This window comes from Scyliorhinus canicula, chromosome 15 (assembly GCF_902713615.1).
Source record: "Scyliorhinus canicula chromosome 15, sScyCan1.1, whole genome shotgun sequence".
Taxonomy (NCBI): domain Eukaryota; kingdom Metazoa; phylum Chordata; class Chondrichthyes; order Carcharhiniformes; family Scyliorhinidae; genus Scyliorhinus; species Scyliorhinus canicula.
Window position 1 is genome coordinate 61883206 of NC_052160.1, and position 20945 is coordinate 61904150.

The window sequence follows — 20945 nt, forward strand, 5'->3', positions numbered from 1 at the left end:
TGGGACGGCTGCTGGTACGGGAGGCAAGGGAGTTGGGAGTGCTTGATGTGATCATGATACCTCCAGAGGGACGAGAGGTAGAGGTGATGGTCGTCATGGACGCAAAGAAGGCCTTTGATTGGGCGGAATGGGAATATCTGTCGGAGGTCCTGGGATGGTTTGCGTTTGGGCAGGGATCTGTGGACTGGGTCCGGTTGTTGTATTGGGCACCGGTGGAGAATGTGGACAAACCGGGTGAGTTCCGAATATTTCGGTTTGCACCAGGAGATGAGGCATGGGTGCCCACTTTCTCCACTGATATTTGCTCTGGCTATAGAACCGTTAGCGTTGGCATTGAGAACATCGGGATCTGGCAGGGGATAGCGCGGGGGGGTATACAGGGTCTCGCTATACGTGGATGACCTACTTCTGTATATTTCAGATCCACTCTGGGAGGGGGATTGGAGGAATTATGGAGATATGAGTGGAATTTGGTTGATTTTCAGGGCATAAATTGAATATGGGCAAGAGCGAGGTCTTTATGATTCAGGCGAGGGGGCAAGAGAAGATGGGGGAGGTGCCGTTCAAGGTGGTGGGGGAGCTTTCGGTATTTGGGCATCCAGGTGGCGTGCTGGTGGGAGCAGCTGCACAAGCTGATTCTGGGTCGGTTGGTAGAACAGATGGCGAAGGGGGGGTGGGGGGGAGCTTTCGGAGGTGAGATGTGCTCCCACTCCCATTGGCGGGGAGGGTGCAGACAGTGAAGATGACGGTGCCCCCGAGGTTTCTGTTCTTTTTTCAGAGCCTCCCAATTTTTATCCCCAAGGCGTTCTTTAAAAAAGTGAATGTGGTGATTTCAGGGTTTGTGTGGACAGGTAAAACCCTGCGGTTGCGGGTATGGGTGAGCGACATGTCGGGGTTTCTCAGCCTCGAGAAAATCAAGTTCGCCTTGAGGGGTTCGCTACATGGGTTTGCCCAGAGGTGGCAGACGTTCATCGACTTCTTCGAGAAAAATTAAGCTGTCAGCGGAGGGGCGAAGGGAAAGGAGGAATTAGAAATGCCTTAATAAAATATTTTTTTAAAAAAACAAAACAATATTGAGAGGAGTGATCACAGCACAATCCTTTTGTAGAGACAAGCTCCTATCTTAGCAGCATGGAGGATCTGAAATGGCCATCATACTAAATGAGATGCATTCACAGCAGACCTAGCAGCTCAAAACTAGATATTCAAGAGACACTGGTCATCATTAGCAGCAGACCTTGTGGCAAAAACTGACATCAATACACTTTGTGGCCTAACCAGAAGGTTCAGCATAATTTCCTTGTTTTATATTCGATGTCTCTAGTTTTACCTTTTCATTAAGTTCAGAGACCGAGAATTATGATTGACAGAATCTCACAATTCTTATTGAGAATTTAAAACAGAACAGTTTCAATCTTAGTTATCCTTCAGGTGGTCAACCTGGGATGACCGTAGATCAATTCCGAGTAATCTTTGAATCAGATCTTTCTTGGCTCACCTGCACTCTTTCCATTCACATGTAACTTCTATCTTTCTGGATCATGGTCTGTTGATGCCAGGATGACTGAGTATCCCATTTTTTAATGGGATTGTGCCATTTGTTTTCTTCCCAGGATATCATTTGCCTTGTATTGTAAAGCTGGGACTATGGGGTCTCTTGTGTCTCTGATATTTAGGGCAGCACGGGAGCACAATGGATAGCACTGTTGCTTCACAGCTCCAGGGTCCCAGGTCGATTCCCGGCTTGGGTCACTGTCTGTGCGGAGTCTGCACGTTCTCCCTGTGTCTGCGTGGGTTTCCTCCGGGTACTCCGATTTCCTCCCACAAGTCCCGAAAGACGTGCTGTTAGGTAATTTGGACATTCTGAATTCACTTTGTGTACCTAATCAGGCGCCGGAATGTGGTGACTAGGGTCTTTTCACAGTAACTTCATTGCAGTGTTAATGTAACTCTACTTGTGACAATAAAGATTATTATTATTACTATTGTGCCGCCACAATGCACTCTAGCCGGCAGCCACAAGGTGGCAGTGGAGTCCCCAGAGAGTATCCAAACTGAAAGTTAGGGGGTTGGAAACTTTGGGTATGATCTACTGGCTGTTGACGCCAGCGGGATATTCCGACTCCATGCCGACGTATCGGTTTCCTGGATACAAGGGGTGAAGTCACCAGGAATTCCTGTTGACGGGCCACCTCTGCTGCCGAAAAACACATGGCGGGTTGGTCAATAAATCCTGCCTGTTGATTCTTACCGGCAACAAAGCAGAGCTTAAAGGGGAGAGCACTAAAGTTATACAACCCAACATGATGCAGTGGTTAGCACTGCTGCCTCACCGTGCCAGGGATCTGGGTTCAATTCTGGCTTTACGTGACTATGTGGAGTTTACATGTTCTCCCTGTGTCTGTGGGGGTTTCCTCCAGGTGCTCCAGTTTCCTCCCACAGCCCAAAGATGTGCTGGTTAGGTGGATTGGCCATGTTAAATTGCCCCTTGGTGTCCAAACAGATATAAAAGAAACACCCTCTGTAGATGATGATTGTAAATGTTAGAGCATCTATTGCATGGTCGAACTGGAGTAGACCAGATGCTGCACACCCAGAAAGATGACCAGCACCAGATCGTTCTTGCTGTAATTGTTTCATTTTAATGAGCAAAAGTGTTTTTCGGGGAAGGGTGGGGGTTGAGCTAAGGGAGAGAAATGCTGGCAAGATTGTCCTGATGATTTGTATTTGAATAAGACAAAAGGTTGCTGTACGAGAGTATTGTATAGCCAGACCCATCTGTTGTACATTAATATGTAAAATATGGACAGTGTGCATAAATATTAACACATACAATATAGGTTCTGACTTTCTCTTATTGCGGGCGAGAACCTAATGGGAAATGGTTGGTGGAGGAGGAGGAGAGAACGACTAGACCAGCTGAAAGGGCTTTGGTCCCCTCCAAGGTTTGACCCCTCCCCGTGTCGTGTAAATTAAAAGAGAATCTAAAGGTGATGTGTCCAATTGTCTATCAAACTGCAACATTTTATACCACCTCATTTAAAAAAAAAATTTAGAGTATCCAATTTTCTTTTTCCCCAATTCAGGGGCAATTTAGCGTGGCCACTTTACCTACCCTGCACATCTTTTTGGGTTGTGGGGGTGAGACCCAATTAGACACTGGGAGAATGGTCTCCTTTATGCAAGGTAGTTGAATTTGCCATGCTAAATTGCTCCATAATTGGAAACATAAAAAAGAAAGTTCATGTACATCAAACTTTTCTGTTACTTCATCAAAATACTCGATTAAGTTAGTTAAACATGATTTGTCCTTGATAAATCTGTGCTGCCTTTCCGTAATTTTCTACATCACTGGTGTAACTTTAACAGCTGTCACCGTCCCCACTCATGTTCACCAGCACCTCTTTGGGTGAATTGTCCCTTCTTTCATAAAGTTGGTCACCCTGGTCAATACATATCTTCTGGAGTCCTCCTGTGTGGGTTTACAGACAGAATAGTTTTTGGAAGAGCCTGTGCACAGTCCTCTTCAGATGCGAACTGGTTAGTTAGGTACAGGAGCGGCAGTAGGTTAGTTAGCATATTCCTAAGATGTCTTCCGCCGTATAAGGACTTTCCTGTCCTGCTCCGATTACCTGTCTGGCTTTGATCAGTTTGCTGCAATTAACTTCTATTTCAGTGTAAAGTGACCTATTCAATTCAGCAGTACCAGTACCGTTAGTAAGTACATACCCATTTGGTTTCCACATAGCAAAACACTAATCCGAATTCCTAGCCAGTCCATTAATCCTGATCAAAAAGCAGCAGTCCTAGCACTGTGCCCTCATTTACTATCTTTCAGTCTGATAAATAACAGTTTACCACCACTTACTGTTTTCTGCTCTTAGGCTAATTTTTTTATTCAAGCTGGCACATGACCCCCCTCCCTGTCTGCAATATCAATTGTGTTACTCTTTGAAATACTTTCTAAAAATCCATATTGGCAACATCTGTTGCTTTCCCTTCATCAGCTGACTTCATAAGTTTTAGATTAATGAAATGTTCTGCCTTTTACAAACTCTAGTAGTGCTCGTTAATTAACTCCAACCCATCGATGCCAGTTGATTTCTAAAACCCTACCCCACCACTGAAGTTAAACTGGCTGGCCTGTAGTTACTAGGAATGTTTTTGCATCCTTTCTTGAATAAGGGTGTCACTTACCCCATTATTATGGAAGATTATGGCACCCCCATTTTGTTAGCAATCTGGATATAAACCATTCAGACAAGGCAATCTATCCACTCTTGAACGTAGCCAACCTTTCCAATACATTCTTACTTTCCATTTTACCCCATCCATTATCCCTACCATCTCCACTTCAACCAGTATTTTGTCAGCATCCCCTTCGAGAATAACAATACAAAGTACTCATTGTCCTGCATCGCTAAGCATATATCCCGCTCTGCCACTAATAAGACCCATCCCTCAGCTCTTAATATTTGCATTCTGGTCGAGAATTTTTGGGCTCCTTTTTATGTTCACTGCCATTTTATTCTCATTCTCTATTTGTCGGTCTTGTACACTTCCTCACTTTCCCCCTCAACCCATTGCATTTGGTCTGATTCTCACTGGAAGAATTCACTTGACTCTCTTCATATACCCTCTTGTTTCATCATATTCTCTGTCTCCCTCATCAGACAAAGTTCAGGCTTGGGTTCCCATACCCACCCTTGTTAAATGTACCTAATCTAAAATATCGTCAAGATTATCAAATGTTTCGTTACTATTTGCCCTGTTAGCCTTTGGTTTGTCTTGCCCTGCAGAATTGCCCCTCAACCCATTCAAGTTGGCCCTCTTCCAGGGCAGCACTGGAGCACAGTGGTTAGTATTGTCGCTTCACACGCCAGGGTCCCAGGTTTGATTCCCGGCTTGGGTCACTGACTTTGCAGAGTTTGCATGTTCTCCCAGTATCTGTGTGGGTTTCCTCCGGGTGCTCTGGTTTTCTCCCACAAGTCCCGAAAGACCGTTAGGTGAATTGGACATTCTGAATTGTCCCTCTGTACCCGAACAGATGCCGGAATGTGGTGACTAGGGGCTTTTTCACAGTAACTTCATTGCAGTGTTAATGTAAGCCTACTTGTGACATTAAAGATTATTATTATAATTCAGAATTTCTAGTTTAGATTAATCCAGGCTCCTCTCCATTCCTAATCTGAACCTCAAGATCTGACGGTCACTCTTGCTCATGTGTTTCTCCAGACACTTCATCCACTTGACCATCTCAATCCTCAGCACCAGATCCAGTTAACGCTGTTGCTATTTAGCTGTAGATACGTAGCTCATCAAGTCGCATATGAATTTTTTGATGTTAATTTCATATTGTTTATGGTGATTCTAGAAGAATTTCTGGGCTCTGAAACTCCTGTTCGACAGTCTGAGCATGAAAGAAGATGTCTTGCACCATTTCTGTGGCGTGTTGAGCAGCAATATCTATGTATATAAAAGCATGTTGATTGACGCGTAAGTATGATTTAAATTACTGGTAATCTAGATAGTTTGCAGGTACTTTAATCCCCCTCAGCCATTTGTTCAGATGGTTATTTTGAAGAGGATTAAAAGGGGATTCTTAGTGTAAACACTGCACCACATGAAAAATTGCAGTGCTAGATATTATGTAGAATATCAATGTCATATCTATCACAAAAGTGTTACGGCATTCAATTTCAAAATGCGTTAAAAAGTCCAATGGTTGGCAACACGGTGGTGCAGTGGTTAGCCCTGCTGCCTCACAGCGGTGAGGCCCCAGGTTAAATCCCCGCTCTGGGTCACTGTCCGTGTGGAGTTTGCACATTCTCCCCGTGTTTGCGTGGGTCTCACCCCCACAACCCAAAGATGTGCAAGGTTAAAATTGCCCCTTAATTGGAAAAAAAATAATTGGGTACACTAAATTTATATTTTAAAAAAAAGTCTAATGTACTTTCTTAATGGGAAAATGCATCCTATGGGTGCCAACTATTTTGATTAACAAATAACCTAATAAATTAAATAAACTTGAGGGACACATTAAAGGGGCAGTGCCTTAAAGGGAAACTGCCTTGAACAAAAAAATGAATCACAAATGAGACTTAAAACATCAAACCAAAATGTGATTAATGCGGTCAATAAGGCATCCCTTATCTGCGGTGCCCAACGAGCATGGAAGGTCTCGACGGTGCCAGTGGATATAACATGCTCCCTCTCCAGAATCACCCAACCGCAAATATATCCATAGTAGAGCAACAGACAGTCGGGTTGGGCAATCCCTTCGATCACCCGCTACCTAGGAGGTTCTCCTTCCCCACCCCTCTGCATCAGATGTCCTTAAATCAGGAGCATGGGGCAGAAGTATAATCAAACAGTAACAAAAGGTTTTTATAAATAACTGAAAAGGGGATGCAGCCTATAGCAACCTATATGGACGTGGTCAATGAACTCCACAAGGCTGCATAAAGGGCAGGTAGGTGCCAATATGTAGCATTTTATGTGACGCCCACGTCATGGGACATGGGCGTCGCAGACTGTGCCAGCATTCATTACCCATCCCTAATTTCTCTTTAGCAGCAGTTAAGAGTCAACCAAATTTCTGAGAGTCTGGAGTCACATATAGGCCAGACCAGGTAAGAATGGCAGGCCAAATAAGGAAGGCAGATTTCCTTCTCTGAACCATTAGTGAACCAGATACAGTTGACAATGGTTTTGTGGTCCTCACCAGATTTTATTGAATTCAAATTTCACCATCTACAGTGGATGGATTTGAACCTGGGACCCCAGAGCATTACTCTGGGTCTCTGGATTACTAGCCCAGTGACAATACCACTATTCCACCGCCTCCCCATAAATTAGCATCTAATGTAGCTGCATTAGATGTTAATTAGACAGCTCTGCAGTTGGTCATTGGTGATAAATGCCTGCCAAATATCATTAGGTGGAAAGCTCCAGATGTCCCTTTAATTTGTCATTCAGTTAATTTGATTTTGTTCACTTGGTTAATAATCGCTTATTGTCACAAGTAGGCTTCAAATGAAGTTACTGTGAAAAGCCCCTAGTCGCCACATTCCGGCGCCTGTTCGGGGAGGCTGGTACGGGAATTGAACCCGTGCTGCTGGCATTGTTCTGTATTACAAGCCAGCTGTTTAGACCATTGTGCTAAACCAGCCCCAATATTTATGTTAATCAAAATAGTTTGGAAAGCTCCAAAGTGTACTGAACGGTTGTAGATCTTTTGCAGTCCCCTCTGTTTGTTTAGTCTAACAGTAATAATAATATTCTTGCTCCAACAGAATAGGAACTGGAAATAAATTGCCGCAATAGCATTTGCCTCCGATCAGCAATGGCTATTAACCAGAGTATTGAATATCCATATTTATTTATTAAGGGGCACTTTAGCAGTGCCTGACACTGTGTCACCCCTCACCCCCTCTGGGGGACTCCCGTAATCTGGCACATCATAATTGAAGGTTCTTTTGTTTTTCTGCCTCCGTGGATAGTTCAGACAGTGTCCTATAGGGCCCTCCCCACCACACCCCCTTCCTTTCCCTTCTGTTAGTACAGAGGCAAGGGTATCTGATCTCTCCAGCGAAGTTTAGTGCTTGTACTGTTTGTTTTTTGTACAGCTGGGTTGTGAACTGTTTTAATAATCAGAGTATCCTACCCCTCCCCGTACGTTGATACTGAGGGTGGGTGCCCTGTTTCTCCAATACAAAATTAGTGTTTGTACCGTTTGGCTTTGCATATTTTTTTTACTGTTTTAATAAAAAAGATACGGCTAGTCCATCTACCGTGCACATCTTTGGGTTACAGACGGGGAGAATGTGCAAACACCACACAGTGACCCGGGGACAGGATCAAACCTGGGCCGTTGGCGCTATAGGCAGCAGTGTAAACCACTGCCACTGTGACACCAGTACTGAATAGCCTAACCAAAAAAAAAAAATCTCCCAGCTCAAATGAAATGGTGAAAAACTGAAATAAATTGCCCATTAGTTCCAGATGATTTTCAGCTGCTCAGTTGAACCTAAAGAGTGAGAGCCAATTCTCATTCAACCAGAGTGCACATATGTTAATTGTGCAAACTCGTGCATCGTTCCCTCCTTTTTGGGGGTGACTAGTCAAAGAGCTCTTTGGTATTCATTAACAAGGAAACGTGAGCTGCAGTGTTCCCATTCATTCTCTTTCTGACACCCCCCCCGGGTCCAATAATAGTCACAGCAGAACTAAGATTGTTGCTTTGTGCATGTTCGTAACCCACTCTCCAAGTGGTAAATTCTAACTCGAAGAAAGGTTAGACTTGGGACTGGTAAAGGGAGCTGGGAGCTGAATGCCCTCTTCTAACCTCCTGTTCTTTCCTGTCCCTTCCAATATGCTTCTTCAGCCTTTTTGGACCATTTTCACCTGGCTCCATATATCCAGCTCCAACCCTGCTTGACCTGAATACTAAATTTGGTCTTGACTTCCCACTTGCAAGAAAGTGGTTACACTACATGGAATTTTACATGTTCATTCAAGTACTTCACGTGATCGCACATTTAAAGCATTTCTCTAAAAGATTTCTAGTGTAATTGCTGCTTAATCACCCAATTACGTGATAGCACAAATCTTTGCCAGAGAACATGATTGATTGCAAGCCATCATACTTGGGAGAGAATTGGTGTCTTGTGACGAGCTTTTAATTAATCATACATTGACCACGGGCATCATAGAATACCGTCTGTGGGCAGCAGGGTGGCCTAGTGGTTAGCACAACCGCCTCACGGCGCTGAGGTCCCAGGTTCGATCCCGGCTCTGGGTCACTGTCCGTGTGGAGTTTGCACATTCTCCCTGTGTCTGCGTGGGTTTCGCCCCCACAACCCAAAAATGTGCAGAGAAGGTGGATTGGCCACGCTAAATTGCCCCTTAATTGGAAAAAATAATTGGGTAATCTAAATTTAAAAAAAAAATAGAATACCGCCTGTCAAGCAGGATGCTATTTGTAATTGAGACGACTAATAATTTCATGTGATACAAAGACCTTCCTGAAGAAAACGTGTTCCCAGCCAGATAAACTGATTATTTCACTATTTGTTCCAGTTGAAAATACTGGGCAGCACGGTGGTACAGTGGTGAGCACTGCTGCCTCGTGGCGCCGAGCACCCGGGTTCAATCCCGGCCCCAGGTCACTTTGTGTGGAGTTTGCACATTCTCCCCATGTCTGCGTGGGTCTTAACCCCATAACCCAAAAAGATGTGCAGGGTAGGTGAATTAGCCACGTCAAATTGCCCCTTAATTGGAAAAAAAATAATTGGGGACTCTAAATCTATATTTTTTTTTAAAAGGAAAATAATTTTTTTTTACCAAAACTGCTAAGTCTCACTTAATCCCTTTTTAAAGTCTGTTTTAATGCAAGGCACTCGAGTTCAACTTCAGCTGTTTGTAAACCGACATTGTTTCTCTCAAAAATATCTCACGGATTCTAGTTTGCTGACCATAATACTACTAATTTACTTTTCTGTGATTTTTAGAATATTTGTCAAAAATGCAAATATGCTATCTATTTTAAAAAGTGCATTTTTTCTAAATTAGGTTTAAGTGTCATGATGCTGACTATGTCGCCGATTTGGTGACCCTCTTCCTGTCTTTTAATCAAGCTACTATCCAATCTGTTAGCATTCCTGTGCTCAACGTTCTTGTGGAGTCGTGGCACGAGTGAGTATTTCTGGAATCTGCAGAGATTTCTTTATAGTAAAAGTAATGTCTGATGTCTCAAGTTGACTGCTGTGTGGCATCTAAATTTTATAAATGTTGCTGGCCTTTAAAAAGGTGTTTTCAAAAGTGGTTCTAAACAGTATGATGCGCCTCACCTCAAACAAAGTAATAGTTACATAGAACAGTACAGCACAGAACAGGCCCTTCGGCCCTCAATGTTGTGCCAAGCCATGATCACCCTACTGAAACCCACGTATCCACCCTATACCTGTAACCCAACAACCCCCCCTTAACCTTACTTTTATTAGGACACTACGGGCAATTTAGCATGGCCAATCCACCTAACCCGCACATCTTTGGACTGTGGGAGGAAACCGGAGCACCCGGAGGAAACCCACGCAAACAGGGGGAGGACGTGTGTGCTAAAAGACTGCGGTGCTGAAATTTACAGTGGCTGTTTCTCCTCCCAATCTGCTGTGCTGTAAAATTCAAGATCTGTCTCTTTTTTTTCTTTATTTTCTTAATGAAGTAGTACAAACACTTTTTATTTTAATCTTGCTTTTTAAAAATTTTATAATTGGTACACCTCTGTACCAAAAGAGCCCCCATGCCTTATTTTCCTGGGTGATATTCAAGCTGGGAACTCGTCCCAAAGGGTTGTAAAAATATTCTTGTCTTGAAACCTAAATGGTTTTTTTTGCGGAAGAATTAGCATTTTCTGTTTTTCTTCCTTTCTCATGCATATATGTCTGGAGGCCTGCCCTCTGATTTTTTTTTGCTCAACTGTGCATATTTTGCAGGCTGTTCAACTATCAGGATCTTGACAGACAGAGAGCTTGGTCTTGGTCACTTCTCTACCCACCTACCTCATTTTCCTCCAGCTGATAGGGATACTGAGATCAGCAGCTACCATGGTTATAATCTACCAGCTGATTACAAAATTCAGTGACTGTTGGTATGGCTTTAATAATTCAGTGACCGTAAACTCAAATCTCATCAAAGCAGCTTCCGAATTTGAATTTGATTTAAAAATAAATATACCCGGAAATAAAAAGCTGGTACTCGTACATGAGTAATCAGAAAGCTGTTTGAGTCTTTTTCAACAATATCCTTTAGGAAACTTGCTGTCCTTGTATCGTTAGAAACAATATAGAAATTATAATGTTTGGCTCCCACTCGGGTATTGGTGTTTTAAACAAACCTAGTGTTTTTTCTATGAATTGGTCAATGAGTTATTATAGCATTTAACTGCAATGACCTGTCACAGACTTTTTTCCCCCCATCATGTGTTCTCTGTCGAGGAGTGGACTATTGCTTCATTATCTTCTCCATGTCTCTCTGATCTGAGCCAGTCTTTTCATTTTCCAATGTTTTCCTTTCCTTCAACTTTCAAGCAAATTGAGTATTATTTTCATCTTTCCTCCCCTTCCTAATCTTCCTTCCATAACGTCTCTTGCTACTCCATGTTTCCTTGAGATATGCCTGCCTGCTCTCTCTGCCTCGGAAAATCTTTTGTATGTTCAGTCCCCTCAACACATCTTCGTTTGTTACTTTTTTGTTCGCCAGATCCTGTCCATTCGCCTCCAAACCCACATTTCAAAGCTCGTTCGCAAGTTATTTTTATCCAAAGTTTAAACAGACTGGGTCGGTTTGCATATCACCATTAACTTGCAATGATCGGTGAGAACCTGGGTTCAATCCCAGCCCCGGGTCACTGTCCATATATAGTTTGCACATTCTTCCCATGTCTGCGTGGATCTCACCCCACAACTAAAGTGCAAGTTGGGTGGATTAGCCATGCTAGATTGCCCCTTAATTGGGGAAAAGAAATTGGGTACTCTAAACTTTAAAAAATATAGCAACTTTAAATGATGAGGCTGACACGTTGGCACAGTGGTTAGCACTGCTGTCACACAGCACAGGTTCGAATCCCGGCCCTGGGTCACTGTGTGGAGTTTGCACATTCTCCCCGTGTCTGCGTGGGTCTCACCCCCACAACCCAAAAAGATGTGCAGGGTAGGTGAATTGGCCATACTAAGTTGCCCCTTAATTGGGAAATAAAGGAATCAGGTACGCTAAAAAAAAATTTTTATACTTGCAACAAGTTTGTGTTGAATTTTACAGCATACTAGCAACAGGCCATTCAGCCCAAGGATCTACAGTAGTGTTTATGCTTCACCACAGCGGAACAGTGGTTAGCACTTCTGCCTCACAGTTCCAGGGTTGAATTCCGGCCTCAGGTGATTGTCTGTGTGGAGTTTGCACTTTCTCCCCATGTCTACACGAGTTTCCTCTGGATGTTCTGGTTTCCTCCCATAGTCCAACGGTCGAACACTGTTTGGCACCCGGCGCATATTCTGTTTCAGGGCGCTCCCGGTATTTTGAGGTGGCACGGTAGCGTGGTGGTTAGCACTGTTGCTTCATCGCACCAGAGACCGGGGTTCGATTCCTGCTTGGGTCACTGTCTGCAAAGTCTGTCTGTTCTCCTCCCTGTCTGCGTGGGTTTCCTCCAGGTGCTCCGGTTTCCTCCCACAAATCCCAAAAGACGTGCTGTTATGTAGTTTGGACATTCTGAATTGTCCCACTGTGTACCTGAACAGGCACCAGAATGTGGCGACTAGGCGTTTTTCACTGTAACTTCATTGCAGTGTTAATGTAAGTCTACTTGTGACAATAAATATTATTGAAGGTTATGTGGACTGGCCATGCTAAATTGCCCCTTCGTGTGAAAAGATTTGATGGGGTTACTGGGATACGGTGGCGGCGTGGGCTTAAGTGGGGTGCTCTTTCCATGAGCCGATGCAGACTCAATGGGCCGAATGGCCCCCTTCTGCACTTTAAATTATATGATTCTACAAAGCCATCTTCCACTCTTGTTCATCTCACGCAATCAACATATCCTTCTATAAGTTTCTGCCTCAACTATTTATCTAGCTTTTTCTTTAATTAGTATTTGCCCCACCTCCATGAGGTAGTGAGTTTCACTCTAACCACAAAGAAACTCCTCCTGGATTCTTTTTTGAAATTAATTAGTGACTCTTCTATATTTATGGCTTTGTTTTGGACTTCCACACGTAGAAAATTCAACATGCTTAGAGAATCCCACCATCGTTGTGAAGACTATAGGGTCACTTCTCTTTCTAGAGAACAGGCTGAAAAAGCAACTCTGTGTTCACACTCGTGAAGAACACCCCCCCCCCCCCCCCCCCCCCCCCCCCCATACACACAAATGATATGCAGCATCCTTGGTGTGAAACGTTTTCATGTCGAGGAGTTTTTGTTTTCCATTGTGTTGTCGCATTCTGTCAATGTTAATGATGGGGATAGAAACAGTGATTTTGTACAATGCATTCCTTCTCCCATCATGGCAAATACAATTTCATTTCCAATACACTGCCATGTTTTCATTCAACACCTCGCTTGCTACATCTTTGCTAACACTACTTGGTCAGCAAAATGTTTTATTCATCCTTCCATTCCTGCCAGACCTGCTCTGAGCTGATATTTCGCAATTACATTTCTGCATTATTTTTTGGTCTGTTTTTGCTTACCAACGATCGGTTCATGTTTCTTTGTAATATTTTGCAAGCATATGCAGCACCTTGTTGGATTGACTGTATAAACAGAAAAAAGTTAATCACTGTGAACATTAGCGCCAGGCTTCTACTGCAGGTACCATGACGTGAGACTGGACAAACTCCTTGCATAAAAGAGTCTTGCAGATAATGGAGATTTTCTTGCCATTAATTTGATTAGAAATGATTTTGGGGGGCGGCATGTGGTGCAGTGGTTAGCACTGGGTTTGCAGCGCTGAGGACCCGGGTTCAAACCCTGGCCCTGGGTTACTGTTGCGTGTGGAGTTTCCACATTCTCCCCATGTCTGCGTGACTTTCACCCCCACAACCCAAAGATGTGCAGGTTAGGTGGATTGGCCATGCTAAATTGTCCCTTAATTGGAAAAGAAAATAATTGGGTACTCTAAATGTATTTTTAAGAAAATAAATGATTTTGGGTCATAGCGATGTCAAACCTACTCTTATCACGTTCCCTGGAACAACTTTAAACTGCAAGTAAATGGACTAACTTCTGGCTATATTGTTCCACAGATTCAAAAACAAAGAATGTCTCTGGACACAAAAACTTCACAGTTTTCTACAAAGTAAGGTATGCTTGTACTTGAAATCAAAATCAATGTTTTTTTTTTATAAATGTTTTTTATTGAGTTTTCATATTTTATATCCTACAAATTATTAGAGAGAAAAAAACACGCAAAAATTAACATGTATATTTACAGGTAAGCATCTTCATAATAACAACTGTGGCCGCCCCCTTTAGCCGGCATACATATTTTACATTCCCCAATATGGCCAAGGCACATGTTTATAGGCAATTATTTACAGTTTGGTTTTGGGCCTTAGCTAGCCATCAAACTCCCATAACGAACCCGTAGCCCCCCCCCCCCCCCCCCCCCCCCCGGCTACCTTCCCCCGATTCCCGTCCATTTTCCCCTGATTCTTGGCCACCCGACTATTCTTCCTCTTGTTCGTTGGCCACAAACAGGTCCCGGAACAATTGCATGAATGGCTCCCACGTTCTGTGGAAGCCGTCGTCTGCCCCTCGGATGGCGAATTTGATTTTCTCCATTTGGAGAGATTCCGAGAGGTCGGACAGCCAGTCTGCAGCTCTGGGCAATGCTGCTGACCGCCAGCCAAACAGGATTCTACGGCGGGCGATCAGGGAGGCAAAGGCAAGGGCGTCCGCCCTCCTCCCCAGGAATAGATCTGGCTGGTCTGAAACCCCGAAGACCGCCACTATCGGGCATGGCTCCACCCTCAACCCCACCACTTTGGACATAGCCTCGAAGAAGGCTGTCCAGTACTCCACAAGTCTGGGGCAAGACCAGAACATGTGGGCGTGGTTGACCGGGCCTCTTTGGCACCGTTCACATCTGTCCTCCACCTCCGGGAAGAACCTACTCATACGGTTTCTCGTTAAGTGGGCTCTATGTACCACTTTTAGTTGCGTCAGGCTGAGCCTTGCGCACGTGGAGGTGGAGTTGACCCTATGCAGTGCTTTGCTCCAGAGTCCCCACCCTATCTCAATCCCCAGGTCGTCCTCCCATTTCATTCTTGTTGCGTCCAGTACGGTGTCGTCCCTTTCTACCAGTCGGTCATACATGTCGCTACAGTTCCCTTTCTCTAGGATACTTGCGTCCAGTAGGTCTTCCAGTTGTGTCTGTCGTGGCGGTTGTTGGTACGTCCTTGTCTCCTTTCGTAGGAAGTTTTTGAGCTGCAGGTACCGTAGCTCGTTCCCCCCGGCTAGCCGAAATTTCTCTATCAGTTCGTCCAGTGTTGCGATCCTGTCGTCCGTGTATAGGTCCCTAACTGTCAGTGTTCCCCCGTCCTCCCTCCACCTTTTTGAAGGTGGCGTCAGTCAGTGCTGGTGTGAACCTATGGTTGTTAAAGATGGGAGCCTTGTCCGACATTTTGGTCAGGCCAAATTGCTGCCGCAGTTGGTTCCAGGATTGGAGGGTGGCTGTCACCACTGGGCTGCTGGAGTGTTTTTTGGGTGGGGATGGGAGTGCTGCCGTGGCGAGGGCCCGGAGGGAGGTCCCCATGCAGGAGGCCTCCTCCGCACGCACCCACTCGGCTTCTGGCTCCTGGATCCATTCCCTTACTCGCTCGGCTGTTGCCGCCCAGTGGTAGAATTGTAGATTTGGGAAGGCTAGCCCCCCCCCTGGATTTTGTTTTTTGTAGGACCTTCTTTGGCATCCTAGCATTTTTACCCCCCCCCCCCCCCCCCCCCCCAGCACTTTGAAAAAGGCCTTGGGGATGTAGATCGGAATGGATCTAAACAGGAAGAGGAACCTGGGCAGTACGTTCATTTTGATCGTCTGGACTCCCCCCGTGAGGGAGAGTGGGAGTGTGTTCCATCTTTTCAGGTCCTTTTTTACTTCCTCCATCAGGCTGGTGAGGTTCCATTTGTGGATCCCTTTCCAGTCATGGGCTGTTTGGATCCCCAGGTAGCGGAATTTGTGTCGGGCTTGTTTGAACGGCAGCCCCTTTAATGCTCCCCCCCCCCCCCCCCCCCCCCCTTGCGGGTTTACTGGGAAGATCTCGCTTTTGCTCATGTTGAGTTTGTAGCCCGAGAAGGCTCCAAACTCTTTCAGGAGCGCGATGATTCCGTCCATGCTGCTTTGTGGGTCCGAGATATAGAGGAGCAGATCATCCGCATAGAGTGAGACTCTGTGCTCTCTGCCTCCCCTTCGGATCCCCCTCCAATTTTTTGCTGCCCTGAGCGCGATTGCTAGCGGTTCGATTGCTAGTGCGAACAGCAGCGGGGATAGTGGGTATCCTTGTCTGGTGCCCCTGTGCAGCTGGAAGTATTGGGAATTGGTATTGTTGGTCCGTACACTCGCCATGGGAGCGTTGTATAGGAGCTTTACCCAAGCGGTGAACCCTGTTCCAAGCCCGAACCGCTTCAGTACCTCTATGAGGTATTTCCATTCGACTCTGTCAAAGGCCTTTTCTGCGTCCAGGGAGACGATCACCTCTTGTGTTCTCTCCCCGAGGGGGTCATTATCAGGTTCAGCAGGCGCCTGATGTTCGAGGTAAGCTGTCTACCTTTGACGAAGCCCGTCTGGTCCTCTGTGACCACCTCAGGTAATCAAAATCAATGTTGTCGAATTCTTTGATACTTTACAGTTTTTGAGAGGGAAGGAATTTTGGGTGATTACATAATGGTACTTTCAAATGTACATTTGTACTCCATCCCCTTTAATAATTGAGCCTTGGAATTATTTTTACTTTATTACCTCCCTTACTTCAAATTTTCTTTCTCACACACACAAGATAGCCAAGTGGGCAGCCAAAGAGCCTTTCCCCATGCTGGTTTGTAACTAGCTTGTCAGAGCACTACAGAGTATTATATCCCAGTGACTGTATTACTGGGGGCAATTCCTGGCTTCAAGCCCATGTCCTACCACTGCACGATAAATGGTCAAATCTAGGGTGACCAGACTTTTTCCAAAGTCAAACCAGGACACACTGAAAAGCCTTGGACAGGCCAGACTCTGATTTACCTCCAGGAGGGCAGTTGGATATGAAGTCATGTGATTACATCTGCCAGATTATGTCCAGCCAGAGTTGGCACCGTATTAAGACACCTGATTGAAGATGGAAGTTACAGGCCAGGGAGTTTTGTTTCAATAATATTTCTGTCTCATATTTAAAAAGAAATTGAACCAAGGCTTTGATGGCCATTAACTCCCAGCCAGAATTCTCTATTCCACTCCAACTTTACTGTGAAATGCACAATAGCAAGACCAATCTCCATTTAAAAGCCTCACTTATTTTCATTTGCTCACTGGGTTCTAACAGCAGACGTTTTCAACCAGAAGCTGGATTTTAAACTAGTGAATATACCTCCAAGATTTTGTGTGCACCCAGAGCCACAAGCAGCAAAGAAGAAGTTTGATGAAACATGTCACAGCTCAGCAAAACTTGCCTGCAGCCCTCCTCACCACTGATTGGTGGTTTACTGATGTGTGTCATCCGTCTACCTCATCCAAGTGCAGCTTGTGGCTGGTGGACACCCACTTTCAAACCTTCTGATGTCACCAAGGGGCTGGTTCCTTTTCGGCTCCGGATGCCAGCGAGAAGAACTCCATGCATTCGGGGAATGCCCCAACACCATCCTGTCAAGTGAACAACATGCTGATACCCAGGGTGCCACCAAGCATGAGAAGACTTTCCTTGAATTTACCGACAGTAAATGGAATGCATGGGGAAATTCAAAGTGTGGAGGGGACCGGGATATTGGAGCAATTTGAAGGACATTGTCATGGCACTGGGACGTTTGGTGAAAACCGGGACTGTCCCAATAAAAACCAGGACATCTGGTCACCCAGTCACCATTGTCCTCCATTGGGAGTTCAATATTTTTTAATGTTACTGCGGCCCAATCATTTGAAGAATAATATTTTTCTTGTCTGTTGCTGCAGGTTATTCCAGCCATGGAAATGCTGAACACCGCTCAGTTTGTAGAGTTAAGGAAAAAATTAAACCAGCTAATTTAAGAACATATCCAAATCGATGACCACTGGAAAAGATGGATTACAACAGCAACGCACATTTGGATGCCGGTGACTGACATTTGCTCCTTACGTGACTTATTACAGTGATCAAATATCTCCATTTTAAATGACCAAACAACAATGAAAACTGCACACAAATGGAAATCCTATCATTCTTTTTAAAATATGAGTCAGCTTTAACAATTATTCCACTGTTCTTAAATAGAGTATCCTTGAAGAGTTCAACACTTATATATTAAAAAAAGAAAATAATTAAAATATTGATGCCGAGGGGTCCAGTAAATGAAACTTGTTTTTCCTATTCCTTTATTTTCCCATGTTACCGGATTAAATATATTGTGCTTCAATAATCGGGTGCTTCAATAATCGGAGGCATTTGAAAGAATGGGGGTAAGAATTTGTGGGAGGTTCAATTGGCCTGATAAACTGCCTTACGTTTACTTTGGGTGTTTTCTGCTTTTAGAGAAAAGATTATGAAAAGTACAGTACGTTTATACCTGGTTTCAAAGAATTAACTTGTACCTAAAACAGATGTGACGAAGTGAAGGCCAAACCTGCCATTCGCAAAATCGAGATCTATAGGAATAATTTATTTTGGATGTTCATTTACTAACATTGACTGGAAATCATTCACTCTTCTGAATTACTTTAGTAATCCGTTTTCTCATGCTGGCCAGAACAGATTGACTGACTGGGAATCCCAACTCATTTTGTCTCATTCAGCACACTGACGTCAGCATCTTTTATACAACTATGATTGATACTTGGTGCTGCACAAATAACAACCTGCGCCATTGTAATTTTATAAAATCCTTTTAAGGATCCTTTATCCAAGTCCTTGTTCCTTTTTATATAAATTTGTATTGGCTAGAATGGTAATTGAGATTGTTCCATTTAAATCTGCCTTTCTTCCAACCTCTTAGTGAAGGGTGCTCCCCATCGACAGAGAAATGCTGCAAGTGCACCATTTTGGCACTCGAGTCTCCTGATCTTGGTTTTCCATTTAATTCTCCCTTAACATTGCAGTGTAGCATAGTTACTTAATGTTTCAAAGATTTACTAAAATACTGTAATGAGATTTCTCAAAATCTTGTGATTTCTATTTTTGAATAGTTTCTTTGTGCTCCGAACACTGTGCAAGTCCTTTTGTATATTTGCACAATCTGATTTTTGAGTTTACATTTTGTCAAAGAGATTCTGCACACTGAATTTGGTGCCTTTCACAATTAAGGAATATTCTGTGATGAGGGCAGAGAGGATGACATCTTTATCCTTTAGAAGAATACACGTGCAACTTTGTTTATTTAAGGGCCACAGAATATCTCTTTATGTTTTATGGTTGCTGGCAGCCTCTGCATATGGGTATGGGGTACCAGCCTTCAGTGCCGTATTATTTTATGGCATTGTTACAGTAACAAAACCTGGGCCTAATTGCAAAAAAGAAACCCCTTAGATAAGTTTAACCTGAAAAAAAAATTGTTTTTTTTTTAGGAAAACCTTGTATATTTTTCTACAGGTTCTGTGACATTTATGTCTTTTTTAAATCTGTTTTTCAATGTATTCACTTAATAAATTTTTCAATTCAAAAAAATTTGCACTTGTTTATGAAATTGCTTTTGGGTTTGGAGCTTATTTTGTTTGGTAGTTGTTTGATACCGTTACTATGCTGCTTTGGTTCTGGAAGATAATGTACGGCGAAACCCTTCACTTATCTAGAAAATAGAACAGAATATTATTTTTTTCTTGGAAAATGTGCATCGCTGAGATGGGGTTAAAATAATTGCAGACTAAACTCAAAAGCTTGCAGTTCTTCCATGAGCCCTCGAGGTGAAAACTCTTAAATTCAGCATTAGTTTCTTTTTTGGACGGAACAAGGTCAGTCCACAGGAATTAAGTTTCTTTTTAGCTGTTTCTTTGATCTACGGTCTTTTGAACTTTTCTCTTTCATTTCTCCCAAGCTCCAGATACGATCTCCAACATCCTGTTCCTCATTGTCTTCAGATGTATTCTTGTCTAACATTCTTTCACAAGGCTTCTAACTCTGTAATTCCTATTTCCTTTGCTGTTCCTTTCTTGCAACCCTACAAGCTTTTAAAGTTTGGTTTCATTTAATTATTACTTTTCAATTTAACTTATCTCTGCTTTGTATTTACCTTGATAGTATCCTCCACAGTGGACCCTAGCTTTTGATCTAGACTCCCCAATTTGGTTTAAAAAAAGCATGATTAGAATGTAGCATGTTGTTGAAGCTTTTGGCTTGCACTCTTTTTAGTTAGTGTTTTCTCCATGGCAAAGCCTCGGCCATTCAATCAACTTGCCAATGTTCAATCAGCTCCCTTTTCTCCTGTAGTATAAATTGTTTGATTGTTCGAAATTTGACATTCTTGCATTTGTCCTGTAGGTGAAGGCAAAAAGCTCCAACAATGTGTCTCTCTTTTCTGTAATATTCAAGTCCTGTACTACTGAGCAATTGTTCATAAATATTAAAATATTTGAAGACTTTGGGACGGAAGGATAAATCCTTCTTGGGGATGGAAAAAAACAGTACCATGTAGTCAAATGAGGTTAAAGATGCAAGAATCAAAAACCGTGAAGAATGAGAGTTGTGCTGGGTACTTTACTCGGAGTCTGAGTTGCTGTGACAACATGCATCTTTCCATGCAAGTTGTAGCTATGGATAGTGATGGTAGATGTTCCAACCTCCTTTCCATTGCGTGGCTGACCAGGAATCTCCCACATCCGCAATTGGCGTGTGTTGGAAGGATTTGCAGGTTGATCCACTTTGGCCACGTTATGAACTCTCCTTCCTTGGCCATCCCCGAACTTTATTTCAGAGGTCGGGACACTATCCTCTACGCCACAAGACCAGCAAGAGTTTTACAATTTCATTTTGGTTCTGTAATAGAATAGTCCAAGGGAGGTCCAGAGGCAAAAAAAGAGGATCCCAAAGGTATGTGCAAGTTTTTTCTGCTTGGCCTTAAAAAATACAATTACATAAGATAGCCCCTTAATGGATATATAAAATCTGAGATACTTCGACAAGTGTGTTAATCAAAGTTGTACCAGGTACCCTTATTTGCGAGATGAACAAAGGACAAAACAGGTTCATAGTTTAACACTCTCTTTTATTCACAATTCTCTCACTGAACAAAGT

The 20945-nt window shown here is 43.5% G+C and overlaps 1 protein-coding gene across 6 annotated transcripts in view; it reads left to right on the forward strand.

Moving 5' to 3' along the window:
- The window catches only part of zgc:112980 (uncharacterized protein LOC503706 homolog), a 126308-nt gene extending 106926 nt beyond the window's left edge, over positions 1–19382 (forward strand). For 3 of the 6 annotated variants that reach the window (XM_038819405.1, XM_038819410.1, XM_038819406.1), the window contains 4 exons: positions 5375–5496; positions 9574–9696; positions 13803–13855; positions 17699–19382. In XM_038819405.1, the coding sequence (XP_038675333.1) occupies positions 5375–5496; positions 9574–9696; positions 13803–13855; positions 17699–17793 (393 nt within the window). In that variant the 3' untranslated portion in view covers positions 17794–19382. Of the gene's footprint in view, positions 1–5374; positions 5497–9573; positions 9697–13802; positions 13861–17698 lie in introns of all 6 variants that reach the window. The other 3 variants (XM_038819407.1, XM_038819409.1, XM_038819408.1) reach the window with 3 other exon arrangements.
- Positions 19383–20945: the final 1563 nt, after the last annotated feature.